We start from the raw sequence: 24,749 nt of genomic DNA, 5'->3' as shown, positions 1-24,749 counted from the left end.
TCCATAAAAATTGTGTGTATTACAAGATAACCTTGACAAAATCTGGTCCATAAATATTTCAAATACATGAATTCATTATTTTCTATACTTCTACATATATCAAAATATGCTCAGGCTATACACTGAAAAATAAAATGTCTGAACGAGATGTGCACTTCACACGAAAGCGTCAAGTAAAACCACCAGTCACCTCGAAATATTCCGACGACTACATCTTCATTCTACCGAGAATTCATTAAAATGAAAAAATTCACAACACTATTGTTGGCTATAGTAACCACCCTGTTGCGGAGGACGGTATTGACCTGGAATGGTGTAAGGAGGTCGAGGGTGCGATCCAGGTTGTTGTGCATGGGTATTGTAGTATGGACCCCTCCACCCTGGATATGCAGGTTGACCATAGTCATGGTTTGCAGGTGGCTGTTGCTGGGTGTGTGGAGGTGGGTACGGACTACCAGCTTGAGGAGGTGGGTATGGACTACCAGCTTGAGGAGCGTATGGACTACTAGGTTGAGGTGGCACATGGTAAGGAGATGGCATCTGCTGTGTTGAGCCATAGGGGGGAGGGTGAGAATATCCAGCCATTGCTGGCTGCTCAGGAGGATGGTAGTACGGTGATGTTTGAGGACGAGGATCTGTTGGCTGTTGTGAACCAGATCTCTGAGCTTGATGTCCCACAGAAGGATAGTTTGTCGTATGCACCTGTGGTTTTAGTATCCTGGAAACTGAGGCCTGCCATTTGTTTGTGCACATCTTCAATCATTTCCTTGCACTGGATGTTTCTAGTCATCACAAAGTCACTGCACTGCTGCTTTACATTCGTTATTGCATCCTGTTGAAAATGGACAAAGCAATCAACCACTGGAACACGGAACATGAAGTCACGGAAATAAATTCTCAAATACAACCGTGTGAAGATTGATAGCATGCTGTCACAACAGACACCGGAAAAGATCCAACCATAAAAATGAAAATAGTGCGCTCAAATAGTTATAAAGTAAGTGCACACTATTGAAATTACCTGAAGAGTAACATAGAACTTTAACCCCTCATTTATGTTCTCCTTAATTTCGCGGAACTTTGCTATGGCAGCTTGAATCTGCTTGTAACATTTCTCACGAGATGCTGGGACAAAATGAGAAGGAAACAAACAGGAAAAAGACAAGAATACACTCCACTTTAATTATGATATGCAAAAAGATGGCATCACAAAATAAAGGAAATAGATTTTATGTCGTGAGACAGTCGGAGGACTTCCCCAAAAGCATTTAACATGGTCATTAAGGGGTAGGATAATACAACCAATGAACATCTATGATTAAATAATGCATCAAAAGATGCTACCTTAAAGTATACAAACCATTTATGAAAAATAGCCCACTCCATAAAAGACCTACCTTTATAATCTTCTAGATTGAAGATTGCAGCAAATTCATCATTTTGGGCCTGCAGATGACAAACACACATTTTGAAAATGAGATATTTAAGCGCTAAGATCCATTTCCATTTATTTAGGAATATTATACAAGGAAAGGAATTTCAAAACTCATAGCAAATAATATGGATGAATTTTCAATACATGAAATGACAGACAGGCGACAGCTCACTGGTAAGCAAACTGGCTTGATTTGACAAAGGCATTTCATTTTTTTTTTTTTTTTTAAGAAAAGAATAACAGGGTAGTAGTATAAAATATATTTTCTCAGCAGAGCTTCCAATTGGTACGTTGATTACCAATTGGACACTCGAAACAGATGCTGGGGAAAAAAGAGGGAAATTGAAGAAATATGCATAAAGAAAGTCCAACAAAGATTAGAAAAGAAACGGACCTGGATTTGCAGCAATAATTGTTCTTGTGCCTCAATATTATGGGCAATGTCTTCACTTATATTATCATATTTAGATATCTCCTTCCTGAAAAGATCCTCATAGGAGCCGGTTGACGTCATCAACTTAGGAAGTATATCATCCTGAGGCCACATAAAAATAATAAGTACACAAAGCACTAAACTTAAGAACCAAGGCATCATTAACAATTGACAAAGCTGATCATGAATTGCTGATTGAACAAAAAAAATTTCTCAAAAAGTTGCATCCAATATCAAATAATCAACGTACCTTTCTTTTCATCTCTTTAAGCATGTCTTCAAGACCAGCTCGTTGAGCACCAAGGGTTTCCAGTTGCCTCTGCATTGAGTACAGAAAGTTAAAAATGCAAAAATAACAAAACTAGTAATGGCCAAACCACTCATGTTAGAAGTTTAGAAAACAAGTTTAATCTATTCTCCAGTACAATGCAACAGGAAAACCAGGTCTGAGTTTATACATATATACGCGCGTGTGTGTTGGGAGAGTACTTCATACGAGTAATCAAATTCACACCGCACACACATATGAAACTAACATTATAAAATTGATACAACAATATGCCTACATTCAGATAAATATAAGATGAACCACTACACTGTCATGGGGTTATAATCGTTTTCTTTCAAATATTAAACTGATCCAAAAGCAATATATCACTTGCATCAACTAAGTAATCAGGACAAATTTCACCACAATCAGACAGAGAGAAAAGAAAAGGCGCATCATAAGACATAAATCCATAAAACAGACAGGAACAACCATACGAGTTATCATGCAACCTTTATACAGACGAAGTAAAAAGGGGAGAAAAACTTACCAAGCTCTGCTTCAGGGCCCCCAAAATAGCATCTTCACTGGCATCCAAAGACATTATTGGCCTAGCCAGAGTTGGAAGGGCAGATTCAATCTGTGAGAAGAAAGAACATAAAACCATTTAGAAAGCCACGACACCGACATACAGGAGATACATGATTCAAATATACTAAGCCGGATTAACTTATGAACTTCCAGAGAGAGAGGGACAGGAGGAACATAATTAGGAGAACAAATAAGGAGCATGTCAATATGAAAGACTAAACATATTAAAATGAGAGGAGAAGAATAAATCAATGAAATCAAACAATTGTTGGTGGATTGGGTTGTATTATTAACATTGGTTAAGAAACGAGGACAAACGAAAAACAAAAACACTTCCACCTATGATGGACAAACGTTCCATGTGCATATAAATTTTATTAAAATGAAAAAGAATATAAAATCCAAAATGAAATAAAGGAATTAAGACATATAAGAAGACACTTGGGAAACATGAAGAAGAAGAAGAGTTCCAAGAGAATTACTGGACGACGATCAAGGATTGACATGAGAGCTGAATGTTCTCGGACCGAGCGCTCAATCCGAGCATCACTATCTGCAGCTTGCTTCAAGTTGCCTGCAAACCTATTTAGCCTATCCTGTAAGTTCTTTGTCAGGGTACTTGACTGCGGCCTCGTCCACCGTGTTCCAAATTGGCTTCTAAACTGAGCATCTTCTCTGGCCTCTTTCTGCAAGAGTTCCTCAATATGTATCAAAATTTCCTGGTTTACCCTTTTCAAATCCCTAAGCTGCTGTAACTCAGCTTCCAAACCAGCAGGGCCTCCACATATCTGCACTGCCTCCACATCTTCTTTAAGATCTGTAGGAAGAGTAAAATTCCCTTCCAAGGCAAGAATAGACTCTGGTAGGTCCATTTCCTTGAGCCTTACTCTGGTCAGTTCACTGGCTTGTTGTAACTTTTCTGCTTGTGTTCTGATAATGTCATCAACCATTTCAGTGTACCTGGAAAGAGCTTTTGCACTACTGTCTGGAACAAGACTGGCAAACATCTTCTCCTTGCTTGCATCCAGGACCTCGCTCATTGCCAAAGGCTTCACCATAGAAAATGCCGGAACAGGTGGTAAGGAACCAGGGGAAGGAACTCTCATGAGATAAACTCTATCATTCTCCTTCACAGCCCTCTCCAGGTTACGGTTCAGATTGACCTCTAACTTGCTAATTGCGTCCAGAATCTGTGCAGCAGCCCCCTTTGTGTTTTTCTTAGCCTCAGACAAAGCACTGATCCCACTCTTTAACCGTGCAATTTCTTCTGCAATCTCTTCTTTCTCATGCAACTCTAGACCATACCTATAGCAAGCTTCTGCATAAAAGAGAGCTGCCTTTAACTGCATGTGTGATATCCAGGCCCTGTCAAAATGCTGGTTCAAGGGCGGAGCATTACATGTCGCTAAAGCTTCCTCGTAATACAGCCCAACCTGTAACCACATCAGTGTCAAATCAATTCAATACAAAATCAAGTGGGTCACTAAAACCTGTATGGAAACATTATTTCTCCATTCAAGGAAAACCCGAAAACACGGTAGTCCAGAGGCAACTAAAAGTTACGATTCTGAGAGTATTAATCAAACATAGTCTTTGGTGCAATATAATTTATATGGTATTTGTTGAAAGCGAGGTAAAATCCCAAACTTGCAAACAGAATACCGAAAGCAATCAGCTTTCCAACAGCCATACGATCCATTCTCCTCTCTGCTACCACAACTTATAAAAAAAATGACAAAATTAACATTTGCATAGCAGAATCACTTCACTCAAACACACCCACATTTGCAGTTCAATCAATCAATCAATATTAAGTTCTACCTACACTATTAAAACCCAATCTGTAATCAATCAAACAAGCACAATACAATCCTCACCTGCCTCGAGATCTTGGCGCAAACACCCGGCGTGCTCCCTTTGGCAATCGTATTCTCAAAGACGCACTCTTGGGCCTGAGCCAGCATCAGCCTCTCCAGCATCCCAGCGCACTCCACCGACAAATCCACCGTCGTGGAGCTCCCAATCGACGCCTTGGTCGCCGCATTGTCCCTCAGAAATGCGAATGCCCCAGCCGCCGCAATAAACGCGTGCGACGCCTGCCGTCGACCGTCGACGGTCGCGCGATCGTAGGAGAGCCCAATCTGACTGTACACGGCCCCCAAATTGAACAAAACGGCGGCCTTTTCCAGGTGGATGTTCTGCTGGGAAGCCTTCTGCTTGTTCTTGAAGGTGTCGTGCCAGACGAAGATGACGTTGTTGATGTGATCCTTGTCCGGCGAGATGGGGAAGCGTGTCTCGACGAGGCAGAGGGCTTTAAAGTAATTTTGGAGGAGGTCGCGGCGGGTGGTGAGAGATGGGTCGGGTTGGCGCTCGACGTCGGAGCGAAGCTGTTTGACGGTTTGGAGGTCGTCTTCGAGGTTCTGGGCTTCGCGCTCGGAGTAGTTGAAGGCGATGTAATTGCGGAGGGGGCGGTAGAGGTCGATTTGGGTCGTCTTCTTCTCGAAGATTGCGAGCATGACGTTGGTGGCGGTGCCGGAGGCGGAAGACGCCATCTTTGGGTTTTGGATTTGATCGGAATCGAAATTCTAAGAAAAAAAATTGAAGAAGAAGAAGAGAGAGTTGGAGTTTCAACGAGTGAAATTGACCAGGTCAGTCTGCCTTGTGCCGAGTTGTTTTTCTTTTTCTTCCTCACAAAGCAAACTAGAAATATAGAAATTTCCTTACCGGTGTTTTTTGGTTGGGAGCTAATTACAAATTCGTATTTCACACATTATATTTTAGGTTCAATTTTCATACCAAACATAATGGGCAACTTAATCGAACTCGTTATTTACGAAATTCAAACATTATATTTTAGGTTCAATTTTTATACCACACACAATGGGCAATTTAATTGAATTTATCATTTATGAGATTCGAATATAAGATCTTACATTTGTAAATAAAAAATAATATTATCAAACCGTAATATTTAGTGGTAGCTATTTATGTTCCTTTATTTAGCAAGAAAGAGTGGGGCATTATAGTCCTTTTACCCGAGTGATGTGATGTGTGCGTCCCTCTCTATTTATACACCCCCAATCAACAACGCCCAATGCGTAGACGCTTCTGGAAGGCTAAAAGTCAAGCCCTAGCTGTCTCTCTCTTCTTTCAGGTACGTTACTGCAGCTAATCCTATCAACTCGTTCAGTCAATTGTCAATTTAGGGTTTTTTTCTTTGGTGCATTGACTGCTTTGAACTGTTATCTGTCGTGAAATTTGGGGTTTTGATCCTAAAGTTTCTGTCTTTGAATGTTTAGCGGGTCTCTGGGTTTGAGATTTTTGTATTTAATTAATGATGAGGGAACTGTGTATATGTTCATTCTGGAGTTTCTGTTTGGTTACTGAGAAAAAGAAAACTTTAGTTAGCGAAAGTAAATTGCGCGCTCTTAAATGTTTCAATTCATCGTGATACGAAGCATAGAATTTTTTTATTTGGGTTTTTGTTATGTTGCGAAAATTAGATAACCGAAATTAGCCTCATGTCCATTTGTTCTCCAAAACCGTTGCTTCTTCCTTATACTGTAATGCATGTCTTTGTACATGAGTAGACTCTTGCCCAATTGGAATTACTCTAGACACCCGAAAATCTTATTTTCCACTCCTTTTTAGCATAACTCCGGAATTGAATGCCTATGAAATAAAACAATAGATTTTAGTGCATTTAACCCGTTCATATAGACAAAATCCAAAGAAAATATATGATAATAATATATGAAAATATAACCACATCAATTGAGTAACGGGTTTTTGACATTTGACAGATAGGCATTACCTTGCAGGGTGGTTTGGAAGAAGAGTTGCAGCTTTATGCTTTTGACGCTGGATTTTTGGTCTGTAGAGCTGTGGTTTGTTCCAGATAAGGTAAGAAATCCGAATTGAATTTCCGGAGTTCCGTTTCTTTTGTGATGTGAGAATTTTTTTTCTTTATGTTGTGGATGTTATCCTTGGTGGAATGGTTTTGTTTTGATTGTAAACTTGGGTCGCTAATGAGTTACAGATTAACCTGGTATAGGACTGATTCAGGATGTTTCGTTTGCCGGGTTTTGTGGAACACAATTCACTTTATTTGTTGGTTGGAATTTTTATATGGAAGGAGAACATTATGATTAGGATTTTTTTCTGTAAGCTCATTAGGTGATTAGCCGTATCGGATTGACATGCGTTTAGTATTTGTCTTCTTTATGTGTGATGCTAAGAAGTATGTAATTTGTGTTGGAACTAACATTTTTGTTTCTCTTCTTTGAGATGCACTTCCGGTCATCATTGTACCAACATGCAGATATTGTGCTGGTTTTTATATCTAAATGGACACCAGGAGGTTCATGCAGCTGGTTGAGGAGAAAAAGAAACGAGCTTTGGAGAAGAAAGAAGCCCCGCTGAAATGGGAGCGGAAACTAGAAGCTGCTGCTAAGGCAAAAGCTGATGCAGAAGCCAAGGAGAGGAAGTTGAAATCTTCGAAGCATAAGATATCTGTGTCACGGTCTGATAGCGATAGTGACACTGGCAGAAGTGATGAGAGAAGAAAGTCAATTAAAAGAACTCACAAGAAGCGCTCTCACTCTGGTGCAAGTGACAGTGAAGTGAGGAAGGAGAAGAAATCCAAGCGAAAGCTAAAGAAACATTCCTCGGGCTCAAGTGATGATAGCAGTGATGAGTATGAGAGTGATTACGAAGAAGATAGGAAGAGGAAGAAGAGAAGCCACAAAAAGCACAGGCATCATGATTCTGGATCAGATTCTGGTCCCGATTCTTCCAGTGATGATGATAATGATACGGTGAAGAGAAGTCATTCGAGGCACCACAAGCGCCATTAGAGGTCAGACTCAGAATCTTCTGGTTCTCATAGTGATGAGGACGAGAGAAGAATCCGAAGGGGTCATGCTAAGCACCACAAACGCCAGAGACATTTGAGATCCGTTTCCCCCGAGTCTAGTTACGAGGATGGTGAGGTTAGAAGGAAAAGGCATGCAAAACACCATCCACCTCATAGGCGATCACAATCGCGTTGTGTCGATTCGAGATCATCGGAGTCTGATTCCCACAAACGTGACGGAAGGAGCAGATCTCTGGGGAAGTCTTCGGATGACAACCGTGATGAGGCTGACAAACAGTTGAAGCACAAGAGAAGTCGCCAGCATTTCCATCATCATCACAAGCATAGTCACCACCATTCATAAGAGAGAAAAGATCACCATCCTCGGGGTTCAACTGAGCCCGACGGAAAGCACTTAGAAGATAGCCGAAGAAACGCAAGTGAATGACAGATCTCTAAGCATTGCATTCTCGGTTGCCTGCATTTGTACCTAAACTTTGCTTCTTCAATTCAGATGCGTTTCCCTTGCTTAACTTGTTCCGATTATGCATGATTGATTAGAGATACCGCAGCTAATACAGCAGCATTAGCGTCTTGTGACAGTCATTATTGTCTATTTACCGCTCACTCCGTTGATACGAAATTTGACTAAAAATAATGTACTTAAGAGTCGATTTTACAATTTAACTGCTGAGATAATTACCAGTTTGAAAATACAAATTACAAACATGCTTATATGTCAGAATCTCCCAAAATTGTTTTTATTATCGTTTTTCCAAGCTGGGACAATTTATCCTCAGCAGTGGGGAACAAATCAATACTGTTCACTCAGTAAAGATACAACAATGTAATTTTGATGGATTAGTCAGAAATTCTTCAGTATGTTTTCAGTTGATACACCATCTGCTACAAGAATTGAGGTAACCTCCTGCAAAGAAAAATCATCTTAAAAATGTCACGTCTGCGTAGAAATTTGATCGTGCTAGAAATAGAAGCGATGATGCTCATGTTAATAGCCAGAATTAGCATTCAAACTTTTCCACACAGACAGGCATCGCAGCTAAATGAAGTGGCAATTATTTGAAACATGAGACCCCTCCCTTGCTGGGGTTAGTCTTTTTATCTAAGATTTCTCTTTACGTGTAATTCGCCAAGGTAAGAAATATTCAGTAGGCAGTGGACCAAGTCTAGCCATCCCAGACAAGGGCAGACCACTTTTTGGTAACAAAGGGGGAAAAGAACCCTAAACAACTTAACTCAACTCACCATAACGCAACTTAGAAAGATGCAGGACATCAACCGTTAGAGCTACACCAATCCAAGGAGGACTATTGAACACATGGCAACCAGGCCATTTTATTATCACAAATGGTGACTAAATCTATTGCAGCGCAGAAGACGAAAGTCTTTTCAGTGAAGAAACATAAGATGAGAAACTTAGCAGCTGCCAATAGATGTACTATAGTGAAGGATGGCAATCCCACAGAAACTAGGACCAAAATTGGTTTCGTAATCAGCAAATGCTTCTAAGCAGATGAGATATAGTTAGACTGAGGACAAGCTCATATCTTTTTTTTTTGTTTAATTTTCACACACAAAAAAGGTGTCGAATACATTCATAAACAGATAGTGACCTCAACATCATCTACCGCAGAAATCTTCCCTTCAACATGCGCCTTACAGCTTTGCTTCTTTCAGTAAAATGGCTTGGTCCAAGACCATTAAAGTGTGTAGCATTTTCGGTTATCTTTACTACTTACACTGAGAGCACAATTCTTTTTTATGCGGAACCCTAGAGGCCAAATACAATCGGCCCTCCGGTGAAGACTATAATAGGTGGTCTTATAACAAATTATTTGCACCTAACTGTGGGCTAAACTAGTAAAGAAGACAATGGTAGCACCTTGTCTGGTGCAGATCAAGACTCAGAATATGATGTTGTCTTATATCAAAGTTATTTGTTCAACATTGAACATGGAAAAAGACACGAGGGATTCAGCCGGTCTGGCCATAACCAAACTTGTAAATTGACATTCAGCCGATTATAGTTTTCGTTACCATGTAGCCACGAGATCTAATATGAACCCAAAAGATGCTTAAGACAATATTCAATAGACAAGTACACACGTACTTGAAATATAACAATAACAAACGTAACGAATGCAAACTAATAAATGTAAATTGGACAGAAAGGATACCTCAGTCATCTGCTTCTGCCCACATAAAACAGCAGCTGTAGAGAGAGGGTTATCAATTTGCTTGGCTCTGGAAAAGGCAGCCTGAAAATGTATAACCACAGAAGGCATTAACTCCGTACGTAGAAGTGAATAAAACTTAGAGCGCATGGGGTGAAACCGTGAAGGTCTACCTGCACATAACCGCTTTGTCCGGTCCAACCGCCGTGCGGTTGTGATAATACTGGCACAATCTCAACACCTGAAGATTCCCAGTCCTTAAATCTATCCTGTGAGAAATTAGACAATCAAGTAGCGGAATTAATCAAAGTCATAAATTGAATTGGGGAAATAAAAATAAATAAACAGAGCAAATACCTGATACGCCATTCTGTCAAGGTTTCTAGCGCCGTAAAATAGCTTCACGGCGGATCTCTTATCGGCGCTAAACCCCGATTCGATCAGAGACCGGATTGGACTGCACATATTCAAGAGCTGCGTCATGTCAAATTGCTTGTAACACTATATTAAATTCACTTGAATTCGATTTTTTCTACTTTTACAAACCTGATTCCAGATCCCGTGGCGAAAATTAGAACCGTAGGGTAATTTTCCGGCGGTTCGATCCGTTCAATGTCGAAGCCTTTTCCCATGACCTGGCTGAGCTCCACCACGGCCCCTCTCTTGAGCCCGCACAGAAGCTCCGCCGTGGACCCGGCCACGCTCTTCACCAAAAACTCAAACACCCCTTTTGGGGACGCCAACGATGGTGGCGAGGCGATGGCCAGAAACGAGGGCTTCGACTCGTCCGGGACGCGAAGCTGGAGGTACTGGCCGGCTCGCGTGTGGGACGAGGCGAGGTCGGGGGCGTCGGATAGGTCGACGCGGACGTGGAAGAGAGACTCCGCGGCCGGTTCTATCTCGGAGAGCGGGGCAGGGGTCCAGAGGGCGGTGTCTTGGCGTACGGCGGCGGCGACGGTGGCGAAGCGGTGGCGGCGTAGTTTTAGGTGGTGGGGGTTGAGGCGGCGTAGGATAGACATGGGGTGGAGGGGGGAGCTAAGGTGCGCATGGGAGTGGACGGTGACCGACGCGGGTTGGAAGATTGTGAGTGACATGGCTGTTGGGTTTGGGCTTGAGACGGTTTTATGTTGTGGCCGGGGGTTGTGGGGGTGCGGAGGGCGGCGCCGAAGCTGGTGATCGATTAACACGAAGACTCTACTAGCGATGTGGGTTGAGGTTAGACTGGTAATTGGATAGCCGCGAGTCCACGTGGCATGGTTTTGCTAGATCCTAGACCTGTGGAGGATAACTGATCAAGCAGATGATCGAAGCCATTGGATAGTAATTTACATGGAAACAAGTTCGAGCTCGTTTGGATGTGTTTTTAAAAAAACTGAAAGCGTTTTTAGTGAAAATATTTTTGGAATCAATTATTAGTAAAAATGCAAGTAAATCCTGGAAAAACACTTTAAAAAGTGCTTTTGGAATCCAAAAACATTTTCTCTAAAGGCGTTTTAATAATTTTAAAAGCACATTCAAACGAGTCATTCATCTTGTTATAATGAGGTCCCGACTCAGTAATACAATGTTAAATATCTTTCGTGCAATCTTTCTCCAACACTGCAACGACAACAACAACAACAACAAAGCTTTATTCTATCAAAGGGGGTTGACTGTATAAATCATAAAACGGCATTGTGCTCAATTTTACGTCTAGTCCTCTATTATCTCCAAGCATTTCATATATTTTCTTAGTCTCTTTCCAAGTCTTCCTTTTATCTTTCTTTGCCTCTTCTGCTCTGAGCCTCCATATAATAATCTAACCGGGGCCTCTATAGGTTTATGGTTCACAAGTCCATACCACCTTAACCGTTTTTCTCTCATCTTATCTTTAATTGTAACCAGTTCTACGTTCTTAATTCTATTATTTCTAATTCTATTATTCCTCATGTGCCCACACATCCACCTAAGATTCTCTTCTCTGCTAGCCTACGCTGGATGAATGAATTTCTTCTTTTAATTTTTTGATCAAAAATGGAAGAAAGGGCATCGGAGTAAAATGATATCCGCGACTAACATTCAAATGATATCCCGCGACAGTAACGCAGTAGCATTAGAGCAGCCACTCAAGTAATTAACATGAAAAAGTGGGTTTATAACTTTGACAATCACCGGTGCATCGGAATTCAAATGTTTTAAATTTGAAAAGGAACAAAATACAATATACACGCTGTCGTCCTCCTTCTTTTCCTTCCCCTTATTGAACAACCAGAAAAAAAAGGGGATCGGCCGATTGACACCATTTCTCTCTCACACTCTGCTGCAATAAGCTTAAATCTGAAATGCCAAGTGCTCATAAAGTTTTGTCTAAAAAATGAAAATCCTGTTCGCTTGGCAATGCCAGCTGCATCTAAAATTATTTGGGTTTTTCGCAATTATCAAGATAAAACAACAGAAAAGATGATTAAGCAGCGGACTCCTTGGAAATCTTCTCTGCCTTAGCAATGACCTCCTCAATACCTCCAACCATGTAGAACGATTGTTCTGGAAGGTCATCGTACTTCCCGTCCAACACTCCCTGTCAACAAAATTACAAAAACAATGATACGAATTGAGCTCACAAGTACTCGTATCATTATTCTAAAAGCATCTTATTTAAGCTTTGGTAATGTTCCTGAGTGCAAATTGATAGATGCATGCATTCATGAAAACAAACAAATTACTCGCTTTCAATTGATCGTGAACTGATAGCCAAAAGGTACAAACTACATCTCACCATTACGCAGTCATAAACAAAATGATTATCGAGATAACAAATTATTATACAGATCTTGATGGGCATAAACATCACCGCCTTGTATCATACTGAATTTTGCTAACCTCACCCTACTCTTACAGGTTGATTCTCACGTTACTACTTAGTTTGAATAAAAATCCTTTGATTCAACAAATTGAACTAAAATTTTCCTAAAAACAACAAATTGAACTACAATGCAATTTGAGGAGCAGATGCATTTTTCCTGGATCTATCAGGACAGACTAATATTAAGTAATCAATCACTGTCTATGAGAAAACCTTCTTAAATTGTACACAGGTAACTGAGATGATAATAGAAAGAACTTCAGTGTGAAATATATGGAGAAAGGAGATTGAGAGAGAGAGAGAGAGAGAGAGGAGGGAGAGGGGGTACCTGGAAGGAGGTAATGCTTTCTTTCAACTCCACGTACTTCCCAGGGGCACCCGTGAAAACTTCTGCAACGTGGAACGGCTGACTCAAGAACCGTTGAATCTTACGAGCACGGGCTACAGTCAACTTATCATCTTCACTGAGCTCGTCCATCCCCAAAATAGCAATAATATCTTGCAAATTCTTGTAGTTCTGAAGAACCTTCTGGACACCACGAGCAGTGTTGTAGTGCTCCTCACCCAAAATATGAGGGGAGAGCATACGAGATGTGGAATCAAGAGGATCCACGGCAGGATAGATACCAAGCTCAGAGATCTGTTCAATTCAAAATATCAACAAGGTTAGCAAGAGATGGCATGGGAAGATTGTTTTACTATTAGCCCATATAGACACGTCAGACCTGTCGTGAAAGCACAGTGGTGGCATCCAAGTGAGCAAAGGTAGTGGCAGGAGCAGGATCTGTCAAATCATCAGCAGGCACATAGATAGCTTGGACAGAAGTGATGGAACCCTTCTTGGTAGTTGTGATACGCTCCTGAAGACCTCCAAGATCAGTAGCTAAAGTAGGCTGGTACCCGACAGCAGATGGGATACGACCAAGCAAAGCAGACACCTCTGAGTTTGCCTGCAGGATGGACCAGAGAAAAACACAGACCATTAGATGCAATGTCTGATGACATATAATCTTCTTGTTTGAACAGGCGACGTATAAGCTTCCACAGTTCTCCAACAAGAGTACTTACTTGGGTAAATCGGAAAATGTTGTCAATAAATAGAAGCACATCTTGCCCTTCAGCATCACGGAAGTGTTCAGCCACAGTGAGCCCAGTCAAACCAACACGAGCACGAGCACCAGGGGGCTCATTCATTTGACCGTACACAAGAGCACATTTGCTGTCAGCCTGACAAAACAAAAGAAGGAGAATAGCAAATAAGGAACAACTTCCAGAAAACAGTAACAGTAACAAATGCATGGAAAGGGGTGGCATGTGAAAGCAGTCTCTACCTGCTTTTCACCTAGCTTAATGACACCACTCTCAATCATTTCCCTGTACAAGTCATTGCCCTCACGAGTACGTTCTCCGACACCAGCAAACACAGAGAAACCACCTGAACAATGAAACAAGGATGTGTAAACAAGCAATAAAAACAACCAAACAAGTTCGTTAACATGCACATCTTTAAAAAAAACTGACCATGAGCCTTAGCAACATTGTTGATAAGTTCCATAATAAGCACAGTTTTTCCCACACCAGCACCACCAAACAACCCAATCTTTCCTCCCCTTTGGTAGGGAGCAAGAAGGTCGACAACCTGTATATGAAGCAGGTGAAGTAAGTATACTTAATCACCACATGGAATCCAAAGGCAATGGAGAAGCAAAGCAACAAGAGAATCAAATTCTAAAACAAATTACATAGTAAATATTCATACCTTAATTCCAGTAACAAGGATCTGCTGCTCGGTTGCTTGCTCAACAAAAGCAGGAGCTTCTCTGTGAATGGGCAGAAAGTGATCGGTGCCTGTTGGAGTGTTCACACATAAATTATCAGAAAGTGGGCGCAATGTATTAACGTAATACACCAGAATATGCACACATCATAACCAAGTGATTATATATTTCAAGGTTTACAAATTTCTTACTGATATCGCCTCTATGGTCAATGGGCTCTCCAATGACGTTCATGATACGGCCAAGAGTAGCCCTTCCAACAGGAACCTAAAATAGCAAATAAAAACCAAAATACAAGTTAGATTTCAAGGAAAATCCAAATGTAACCACTAAAATCATCTCCAAAACAATAAGCACATCAAGTTCGTGAAAACAAAACTGTAAATGATCAGAACTAAAAAGGATAGATAGGAAAACTCGGACAAAAAGATCACAAATTGTCCACATAAATTCTGAAGAAAATCTAGTCGTTGAGGACACGAGTAATTCTAATGGCTAACATTGAATGCACCATAAGTGTAAATCAATCAATCAACAATTCTACATTTCTACTACAAAAATGTGTACCATAAATCAATCCATAGTAGTAACACCAAGATCTGAAAACCCCACCAAAAATTCACAAATCAATCAAAACCCATCTCATTTCTATCAATCCAATCACCAAAGTCAACACTTTTAGGATCGAACAACACTAAAGCCCTAACATTTCTCATCAAATCAGAAAGCGCATACCGTAAAAGAATCATATATAGCTTACAGTGATCGGCGAACCGGTGTTGAGAACGCGCTGTCCTCTCACAAGCCCTTCAGTCCCATCCATAGCAATGGTCCTGACCATGCTCTCGCCCAAGTGCTGAGCCACCTCGAGCACCAACCGGATCGAGTTGTCCAGCACCTCAAGCGCCGTCAAGATCGGGGGAAGTCCCTCCTCGAACCTCACATCGACGACGGCTCCGATCACCTGGCACACCTGCCCGATCGAGCCTTTCCCGGTGAATTCGTCGGTGATTTTTCCCTTCCCGGAATCCTTGCTCTTCGGAGAGGCTGAAACCGTCTGAGGCTCGGCGGCGGCGGCGGTCGAGTACTGAGCGACGCGGTTGAGGAGGTAGCCGTAGGGGGAAGCGGATCGGGAAGACGGCGATGGGTATGCGACCCTGGGGTTAGGGCTTGAGATCGGAGATTTGGACGGCGCCCGGCGGACGGAGGACCGGGCGAGAGAGGATAGGAGCCTACGCGAAGCCATTTTTGTTAGGGCTTCAGATAGAGAAAGCAGGGAGAGAGAGTGAAGGAAAAGACTAGGGTTTGCGGAGTCCAGTTGCAATTGGTATATGTACAGCTGCTCGGCCCCAAAATTAGAATATTCTTTTTTTTTTTTTTTGACTTTTTACTTTTTTCACTTTGTTATTTTTCGTTTTTTCCTTTTGTTTTGTTTTGTTTTGTTTTGGGACCTTTTCGGCAATTTTCCGTATCAACTATTATATATATTACTTGTATTATAACACTTAATATATCAATTGTATGTGTTGTTTGACATATTAAAAAATCTCGTTGCCAAACACGCCCTCATGTTTAACTTTTCTTATATTTTAATTTTCCATATTTTAATTTTTTGTTTTATTTATTTATTTTCTTTTTTTGGTATTTAAATTTCCTTTTTTTTTTAACAGGGTAATTTAATTTTATCTGATGTTGTGAAATGCATGGTACGGGCAGTGGAGCTACGTCCACGGTGGCGCTACATGTGTCAAGTTAATTTTCCTTAGGATTTGCAAGCTTGGTCGCATGAGCTTTTTGCATGCCCTCGCGTCGTATGGTGATTCCACATTTCCAAAAAACCAGGTAACTAACAAGTCAAAGCATATTTTTAGATTTGCCTTCACACACAATTGTTTTGTTTCTTCCAATTTTATTATTGTTACCAAATTAAAATACTATAGTCGGAATGATGTAATTTTGTTTGGACCCAAAATGATTGGGTTGGGCCGAGTGTGGAATTATTCTCGGCCCATAAGCTATGTTCGAGGATTTCTACAAACTAGCCCGTTCATGGACCGCCTAACTACAAGTCGGCCAAGCCCTGTTTGGAAAAGAATGTTCCAGATGAATAGGAAGTAGGTAGGCCCTATTGCGAAGCAGATGAATGAAGTGGTTAAGTCCTGATGCAATAAGGATTTTCGGCCAAGTAAAGATACCAGAAAGTGGAAGTGAATGTGGCCTAGTAAGAGGTTGAATTCAAAATCCTAATAGAAGTGGGATTGGGCAAGATAAGATGGATTGGGGTAAGGAGTCCTAGTTCAAGTATGGTTAGGATTGGGTTTTGCTGCTATAAATAGAGAAAGGAGGGTGCAATTCAAAGAGCTCCAATTCAACACACAACTGCCATGCACAAAACCTCTCAAACATCTTGAGATTTTTTTTTTCTTTTTCTCGCCGACACATCTTTAGTTTGGATAAACAGCACTGTGAAGGCAACCGGCGAACACCTTCAGTTTGGATAAACAGCACTGTTACTGTAAAATCAGTCGACCGATGCGCACCTTCAGTTTGGATAAATAGCATTGCGTCGAGGCCGACTGGTTACCTATCCAAGTCTCGGTCACGAAGGGTTTCCGAATCCTTATTGACAGAGGTCATCTTATTAGCCTTCTCGGTGAAGTAAGATGTTACGAGTTACAACATTCGGCACATTGAACACCGAGTGATTTTATGATTGGATACTCACAAGTGAGTTTCAGAGTTCGGCATTCTGACAGCCGAACCACATTCACCATCAAGACATACGTCACCTTTGAATACTTGTGTCCATATAGTCTGGTGTCGATTCGACGTGCTTATACTCTCATGAATATAATCACCGTGACTGAATCCAACACCGACGATTCATGAACTTCGCAGAACTAGCAGCCTTGTCTTTAGGCTCGAGAATCTAAATGCCAAGATTTATTCCTTCCTCGGCTGCAGTCACAAAATAAAGAAGTCAGTAACGCGCTCAACACAACATCAATAAATTTTACTCCTCGGACGACGAGTTGGCACGCCTCGTATTCAACCGAATAACGTAGTTAGCTTATTAGTTACTCGGCCTGCGCGCCACATAGACTTTGTAATTTTTAGGATCAACAAATTTAAACAACAAAAACTGACTAATCTAATAATACTTGTCTTCTTAGCATTAAAAGACGTCACAAGTTTAGGTCTCATCTTTTCATTCATTGAAGAAAAATCCATAATGCACGCAAAAATTTGTCACACTACTAGCAAAATTTAGCAAATTGTAAATCAATTACTTGGAAATTACTCTTGTAAATTTGTAATGTAATTTAGTTGCAATTTCGCTTGTTCTTAGTGTCATAACTTACACAAGTAAGAGTGGAGAAACTAAACTTTAGCAATGGTACTTAAACTTTGAACACTGTGTCTACTTTGTTCTGTGAACGTTATTAAGTTTTGAGCCCTCGTACTCGTTTGGATGTGCTTTTAAAATATCTAAAAGCGTTTTTGGTTAAATTGATTTTGAGTTTGAAAAACACTTTAAGTGCTTTTTGGAAGAAGCACTAGATATGTGCTTCTTGCAGGAAGTACTTAAAGTACTTTCCAGGATTCACTTGGATTTTTACTAACGATTGGTATCAAGAATATTTTTACAAAAAACGTTTTCAGTCATTTTAAAAGCATAGCCAAGCGAGCCAATGAGCTCTTAATTTGTTACCATAGGGAACAATTAGCTAGGAGCTTGACCCACTGGTGGGTTTGGGCTCAATCGTCGTCTGCCAGTCAGCTAAAAGCTAACGGGTCGGGTAAAATGAGGCCCAACCAAATTCCAACTCCCCGCAATTTTCACGGCCTAAATCCAACAGAGTTGAAACTCCCGCCAAAGTCCGTACCAGTTTTCCCTCCACACCATCTAATTAATACATAATTACATTTCCTCGAAAAAAAGCGCATCACATTTCCCACTTCTTCACGTCTCACAATCTCCTCCTCCTCCTACTTTCCCTTCTCCTCCATCCGCCAGCCGCCGGATCATCGCGGGATATCAAATCGACAGCTAGGATTGGTCTATTTAAAGAAGCAACGGAGTCTCGATTCGCTCTGAGAATATGAGCGCCGTCAACCTTACGAACGTCGCCGTTCTGGACAACCCGGCAGCTTTCCTCAGCCCTTTTCAGTTCGAAATATCGTACGAGTGCTTGACTCCCCTCAAAGACGGTAATTTTATCAAACCCATGATTCTTCAAATTAGTTTATTTAATTTATTTGCTGAATTTATAGGAAATTTTTAGAGGGTCTTGCTTGAGATTTAGCTAGGGTTCTTAATATAATTTGCCCAATTAGGGATTTCAAACATTGGGCTATTTTATTAGTAAAACTAGGATGTAAAATTGAAGGGCTGCACAGCTAGTAGATCTATCACATAGTTCAATCATTGAGATTTAGCTAGGGTTCTTGATATAATTTACTGCAACATCAATGGTTTTGACATGTAATGCTATTTGATTTCTTGCAGACTTGGAATGGAAGCTGATATACGTGGGATCTGCTGAAGATGAAACTTACGACCAAATGTTGGAGAGCGTGCTTGTTGGTCCTGTCAACGTTGGTAACTATCGTTTTGTCTTTCAGGTAATTACACCAAATTCTTGTTCCGAGTATGTTTTAGGATTGCAATCGCTAAGAAACTGAATCATTTTCTGTTTGTGTGCGTTTGTGGGTGTGTTATGTTACTATGGCAGGCAGACCCTCCAGATCCGTCAAAAATACGTGAGGAAGATATCATTGGTGTCACGGTGCTGCTACTGACATGTTCATATCTGGGGCAGGAGTTTGTTAGAGTGGGGTACTATGTGAACAATGATTATGATGATGAACAGCTGAGGGAGGAACCTCCCTCTAAGGTGTTGGTTGATAGGGTTCAGAGAAACATTTTAGCTGACAAGCCGAGAGTCACAAAGTTCCCTATTAATTTTCATCCCGAGAACAATGAGAATGCAGAGCAACAAACCCCTCATTCTCCTGATCACATAACTGAAACAAGGCAGCTTCCTTCTTCTCCTGATCGTGGAACTGAAACAAGGCAGCCCCCTCCTTCACCTGATAGTGCAGCTGGAACAAACATCAAGGGTGAAGAACCACCCCTCTCAACTGTACCATCTGTTTGTGTGCAGTAGTAAAGTTGAATTGGCTTCATGATGGATATTCACATTGTTACGAGAAATTTGGGCGTGGCGATCATTTCAGTTCACAGAACTATGCTAATTACAAACATCCCCATTTTTTTAAAAAATATTGTACCATATAGACTTGAGTGTTGATTGATCTGTATTGTTTGGGCTGATAAGATGTGGTACATGGGGTTAACGATTCTATGTATTTATAATTCTCGCATGACTGTCTCGTACTCGGAACTGTGAGTTTTGGTATTCAGATTCCTAGTGCACTTCTATCTTTAGAGAAATTCTGTACTCATGTATTGTGTTGGAAATTAAATTGAAAATGGAATGCAGTTCTTTGAAGTTCTGGAAACATGTTGAACCTTTGCTCCTATTACAATGTGGTGTTCTTTCGTTTCTAATCTATGTCGCCTTGTCGATGGCTAAGATGGTACTTTGGACACTATTCGCAGCTTTCGTAGCCCGAAACAGCAAAATGAAAAGACCTATAAGACCTTATATTAAACATATACAAAATGCTTTAGCAATGTGAAATGAATGACTTACCTCTTCATGCCAATCAGTGCACAAATTTACTGCAACAAGCGCTGTGACTTGAACAAGAAGCCCACAAATGATCCCCATCCAAAGCCCCTATTCATACAAATTTAGACGTCAATGGCGCACGCACGTACACACACACATACGTGTGTGTGTGTGTAGAGAAAGAGAGAGAGACTCACCATACCTCCAATATGGAGGAAGAAAGCAAAAAGCACAGCAGTAGGAATTCCGACAACATAGTAAGCACCAAGGTTTATGACTACACAAAGATTTTGCCATCCACACCCTCTGGCAGCCCCTAGATAGCCAATTATAATTCTTTTTAGCAGCGAAAGCAGAATTTAGACAAGAAAAACATGTTAATTTAAAAGTTTCATCAAGCAGTTCGATGCAGTAATATACAGAGATTGATTAGGACCTGAAAGCACACATTGGAATCCATCCAAGATGTCGGAAACTGCAAGCAGTGGCATCATTCTAGCAACATATACGATCACTTCATTCTCATTGCTGTAGAGCTTTCCCGAAACAAAGTGTACCAAAACCGTTGCTGTTGCGATTCCAGCACCCTCTAACAAGGCCATTGCAGTCATGACCCGTAGAGCTAATTGCGCGCCTTGCGGCTGTCCTGCTCCCAATTCATTCGACACTCTAGTGCTTTTATGATAACAGGGAAATATTATTCTCAATTTCTTAGAATAAAACACGTATACAAGTACAACATTTTACGTTCGTATGCTAAAGAAAATTACATGGATCACGGACCTTATAGCACTGCCGAGACCAACTGAGATCATATAAACCATCCAACATATGTTAAGGCTGCATTAATGATAAAAGTTCAGAATCTATTCGAATTTTCTTTAACGATGAGAAACTTTAATTTCTACTTTGTGTTTCCTGTTTCTGTTTTTATCTGTTACATATGATAACGTTACCTTATCGATAATACGGATGTTTCCAGTTTTGGGTTCGGGAAAAGACCAGACAAGAGAACAACCATTTCGAAAGACCAATACTCGAAGCTGCAATGCGAAAGAGTATAGTTAGTGATTCAGATGGAATAAAAAAGGGTTTTTCACATATATGTCATTGATGAGAAACTTACCATATCATTATAGCTGATGAAATCGCAAGTTTGACAAAGCTGACAATATCATTCAAGGCTTCTTCTGAAAATCCAGTCCAAGTGTTCATGCAGGTGGACGAGAACTGCACGTAACATGCCAGTAACACCTCATTAACCCAATTTGAAATGCTAATTACCAACGCCACACCTTTGTTTCCCAGTCCGAATCCAAAACAAAGTGCCCAACAAACCACAATGTGAAGAAGAGCTGTGACTCCAGAACGGATCATCATTGGAAACACACTGTTTTGTGTATGTAAAAATCTGTTGAGGCATTGGAGGAGACTAGGCAAACAGGCTCGGAATCATCCAGTGGTTAAAGGCTCCTGCCTCCGTGGATATCTCATGGTCTTGGCCAAGAGCCATGAGAATGGTGCTTGTGTAGAACCAGATGACTGCTACGGGGATGCTTACTGCTAATAGTGTAAGCATTGCTCTTTGCATGTGGACTCCAAGCATGTGGTACTGTTTGGCTCCGTAGGCTTGTCCACATAGGGTTTCTAATGCACTTCCCATTCCCAACTCTGAGACATATTTCATGTTTTTGAGAGAAAATTAGAGGAAAATCACCTAGGGCTTTCAGATAATTTAAAGTGCAATGTTCTATAGAAAAAGTTGAAAGTGCTCTTATGTTGTGAAAGCACAATAAAGAACCTTAATTTTAATAAAAAATTTTGGTGGGCCTCAAAATTAAAGTGTTTTTAGCAAAAACGCTGACGGACCATAAAGAATCACGGTAACGAAAGAAGTCCATGTTACTCAACTAATGAACGACTTACATGAAATGGGAATAAAAGGTCGTTGTGTAGCAAATCAATCATATTGGCAATACAAAAAAGTTAAAATGCGCGACAAAGATGAAAAATTGCCACCTTAGCATCTTCGTTTCATGTGAAGAGAAGCAACTTACCAGTACACTGAAACCAGTGACAGAAGCAAATGAAGAGGCCATGGAAGCACTGGAGAGTGCCAACTCTCCAAGTTGGCCAACGAACATGACTGATGTGACTTGTAAGCTGTACTGCAACAAGCTCACTGCAATCAGAGGCCCTGCCAGCCATAGCTGCAATTTTGCTTCTTCAATAACATCCCCACCTCTCCAAATTCCTCTTTGAGATGGTATTGTTTCACCATCAAATTCTTGATGATCTGGAATTAGAGGAGTTTTAACAATCGAGCTCACTTCTGCCATTGTTCACCAAATTAGCATCTTTGCCACTTGAATCTGATTGTTTTTGTTTATTGCTGCTAACCACACACAGAGAGAATCCATCCAAAATGTATAAAAAAATTAGAGAGAATACAAAACAAGGGAAGTGTTTTTGGCACTCCAAAAATCTCATTCTACACTCCTCACACTCACACGTGTATTTTTTTTTTCCTAATATAAAAAGTTTGGAGTGTAGAATGAGATTTTTGGAGTGCTAATAACAATTCCTAACAACAATACACATAAAATATGAGGGTTGGCTAATATGATGGAGAACTTCCAAAACTCTCATTGTCTGTCACGTGTCAAATATTTTTTTAAGCATTTCTTGTTAAAAAGCCTTTTAAAGCTCAACATTCGAGTGACATCATTCAACTCATAGAGATTTCGGTAAAAAAATGAGAGTAAACTTTCAGCTCATTCCTAATCACAGTTAAAAGACACGTTTTTTTTTTGAAGTTTTCAATCAGAAATCATCTTGTCGGAGGATTGGTCCAAATATTTATTGACACAACCCATTCATAACCATAATCAAACTGGTCCAAATATTTATTGACACAGCTCCTTCCTAACCATAATCAAACGACACACGTTTTTTTAAAGTTTTCAATCAGAAATCATCTTGTGAGGGAATTGGTCCAAATATTTATTGACAAGGGGATCAATTAATCTTACAAAATAGTTGCAGGTTGAGTCTACCAGCATCAACCATTCCATCCCCCAACTGTCTCGTAAAATTTATCCTGCAATACAAAAAAGTGCTTGAAAAGAGGGGGAGGACGGACGTTTTCCTTTTGCCCCGAGGGCGCCCGGCGGGGAGGGGGCGGAGGACAGTCGTGATTGAAAGTGGGGGGGACGGTCGTGATTTAGGGGGAAGAGGACGGGCGTGATTTAGGGGCTAGGGGTACGACGGTAGGTAAGCGATTTTGTGAAATGACAAGACGATAACAAAGTATTTTCTCATTAGGTATAGTTTGTTAAACGAATTTTAAAAAGTTAATGCACTTGATTTTGCGTTAGTTGTTTTGTTATTAATATATTTTCTTAAAATTTCTTTTTAAATTCCTAAATTATCATTTTCTTTTTATCCTGAGTTCTTGTCTTACGATCACATTTTTTTATTTGGTAATATTAGTGAGATTAAATTTAGAGACAAAATTTATAAACTAAATGATATGTCACTAAGAATGAGTACGTTTATCAACGTTTAAGTAATAAATCAATCATCAACTTTCATATACTTTAGTTTCTAAAATTTTGTGTCATATATTTGCCTATTAATACTTAGAAATTTTTATTTAAACCCATGTAACCTATTTCTATATCCAACTTATTTCTTGTACCCATTTGGTTTTTAACTAAACCATCAATATCTTTTAAAACTCAAATTTACTACCTTAAATACCCTCACAAATCCAATTCAATATGTAAATTTATCTTTACATTCATTTGAAAAATAAAAATCCAAAATCAAGCATTTTATTTTCCTTAAGTCCCACAGCTTAACTTTCTACTCTTTCCTAGTCTTGTTCATAAATATCTCTACCAACTTTACATATTTTTTGTTGTGTAAAAGTTAAATATTTTATGCTTTATATACATGTTCGTTGTATTCACTAAGACTTTTCCTTCATCAGCTTTGGAAGCTGCTAACTCTGAATGCAAGCATGGAGCCTATTCAGGATTGACATCGTTACAATAAGTCCAGGTTGGTGATTGATCTTCTCTCGTAATCAACTCTGATCGCAAGCATGGAGCCTATTCTGAAACTCGTAAATGGTACTCCTGTTCATTACTCATTAATATATTGAATGACTTTGTTAAGTAATCATTCCTACTAGAGAACCTATTTTGAGGGGTAGGATCCATCATGATTAAAAGCTTAGGCTCTGTTTGGCAGATCGGATAAAAGATCGGATATGATTAGTTATACGGACTCGGGTGTTTGGCGTTCACTCGTACTAAATAAGCGCCGGATTAATTTAACCGATCGGATAGGATAACACGATATACACCCGCTTAATAAAACCAACCAAAACGCCCGGATTATTTAGTCGGGGAAGAAGAATATGGGAGAGAAAGGGAGGGAGTTTGGGGGGTGTGGCGGAGAGAGCTGGGGAACAATTATTTGGGATTCTTCTGTAGTCGGGGAAGAAGAAGGGAGAGAGGGAGGGTGTTTGGGGGGTGCGGAGAGATCTGGGAACAAAAAAATGATTTCACTTTTTTAAATTTTTTTTTTTTAAAGTTTAATTCCTCCTATCTAGTATAATACCAAACACAGTATAAATAATACAGT

The 24,749-nt window shown here is 40.3% G+C and overlaps 5 protein-coding genes and 1 pseudogene across 9 annotated transcripts; 2 read left to right on the top strand and 4 right to left on the bottom strand.

The window, feature by feature from the left end:
• Nucleotides 1–5,329, bottom strand: LOC103948307 (vacuolar-sorting protein BRO1). The gene is given in 9 exon segments (XM_009359318.3): nucleotides 1–696; nucleotides 698–832; nucleotides 1,022–1,125; nucleotides 1,398–1,446; nucleotides 1,830–1,970; nucleotides 2,119–2,187; nucleotides 2,687–2,776; nucleotides 3,210–4,160; nucleotides 4,605–5,329. Coding segments are annotated over 9 exon segments (2,652 nt in total). The 5' UTR covers nucleotides 5,280–5,329; the 3' UTR covers nucleotides 1–258.
• Nucleotides 5,330–5,818: 489 nt separating this feature from the next.
• On the top strand, nucleotides 5,819–8,115 carry LOC103948317 (CAX-interacting protein 4). 5 transcript variants are annotated; one of them, XM_048584882.1, is made up of 3 exons: nucleotides 5,819–5,881; nucleotides 6,531–6,630; nucleotides 7,049–8,115. In XM_048584882.1, exon 3 carries the CDS (start codon nucleotides 7,074–7,076, stop codon nucleotides 7,581–7,583), a length of 510 nt encoding a protein of 169 aa, XP_048440839.1. In that variant the 5' UTR covers nucleotides 5,819–5,881; nucleotides 6,531–6,630; nucleotides 7,049–7,073; the 3' UTR covers nucleotides 7,584–8,115. The 5 variants fall into 5 exon arrangements, with proteins under 5 accessions (XP_048440839.1, XP_048440838.1, XP_009357602.2 ...); XM_048584881.1 differs by having other exon boundaries at nucleotides 5,820–5,881; nucleotides 7,015–8,115; XM_009359327.3 differs by having other exon boundaries at nucleotides 5,827–5,881; nucleotides 6,549–6,630; nucleotides 7,015–8,115.
• A 99-nt stretch (nucleotides 8,116–8,214) lies between these two features.
• Nucleotides 8,215–11,025, bottom strand: LOC103948286 (fruit protein pKIWI502). Its single transcript, XM_009359299.3, has 5 exons — nucleotides 10,324–11,025; nucleotides 10,135–10,234; nucleotides 9,951–10,046; nucleotides 9,781–9,861; nucleotides 8,215–8,510 (listed from the first exon to the last, which is right to left on the bottom strand). The coding sequence occupies exons 1-5, from the start codon at nucleotides 10,869–10,871 to the stop codon at nucleotides 8,448–8,450; spliced, it is 888 nt and encodes a 295-aa protein (XP_009357574.2). The 5' UTR covers nucleotides 10,872–11,025; the 3' UTR covers nucleotides 8,215–8,447.
• Nucleotides 11,026–11,890: 865 nt separating this feature from the next.
• LOC103948276 (ATP synthase subunit beta, mitochondrial) lies at nucleotides 11,891–15,676 on the bottom strand. Its single transcript, XM_009359289.3, has 9 exons — nucleotides 15,158–15,676; nucleotides 14,589–14,664; nucleotides 14,379–14,467; nucleotides 14,141–14,258; nucleotides 13,951–14,054; nucleotides 13,688–13,846; nucleotides 13,345–13,569; nucleotides 12,948–13,259; nucleotides 11,891–12,334 (listed from the first exon to the last, which is right to left on the bottom strand). The coding sequence occupies exons 1-9, from the start codon at nucleotides 15,641–15,643 to the stop codon at nucleotides 12,221–12,223; spliced, it is 1,683 nt and encodes a 560-aa protein (XP_009357564.2). The 5' UTR covers nucleotides 15,644–15,676; the 3' UTR covers nucleotides 11,891–12,220.
• A 2,652-nt stretch (nucleotides 15,677–18,328) lies between these two features.
• LOC103948256 (probable histone chaperone ASF1A) lies at nucleotides 18,329–19,913 on the top strand. Its single transcript, XM_009359272.3, has 3 exons — nucleotides 18,329–18,609; nucleotides 18,908–19,023; nucleotides 19,134–19,913. Exons 1-3 carry the CDS (start codon nucleotides 18,501–18,503, stop codon nucleotides 19,566–19,568), a joined length of 660 nt encoding a protein of 219 aa, XP_009357547.1. The 5' UTR covers nucleotides 18,329–18,500; the 3' UTR covers nucleotides 19,569–19,913.
• LOC103948265 lies at nucleotides 19,680–22,435 on the bottom strand (annotated as a pseudogene).
• Between the last annotated feature and the right edge of the window lie 2,314 nt (nucleotides 22,436–24,749).

This window comes from the organism of the source record quoted next, unplaced genomic scaffold, assembly GCF_019419815.1.
Source record: "Pyrus x bretschneideri cultivar Hongxiangsu unplaced genomic scaffold, Pyrus_bretschneideri_v1 Contig22, whole genome shotgun sequence".
Taxonomy (NCBI): Eukaryota; Viridiplantae; Streptophyta; class Magnoliopsida; order Rosales; family Rosaceae; genus Pyrus; species Pyrus x bretschneideri.
Note: the sequence above shows the minus strand (reverse complement) of the source record. Positions and strands in the feature narration are given on the sequence as shown.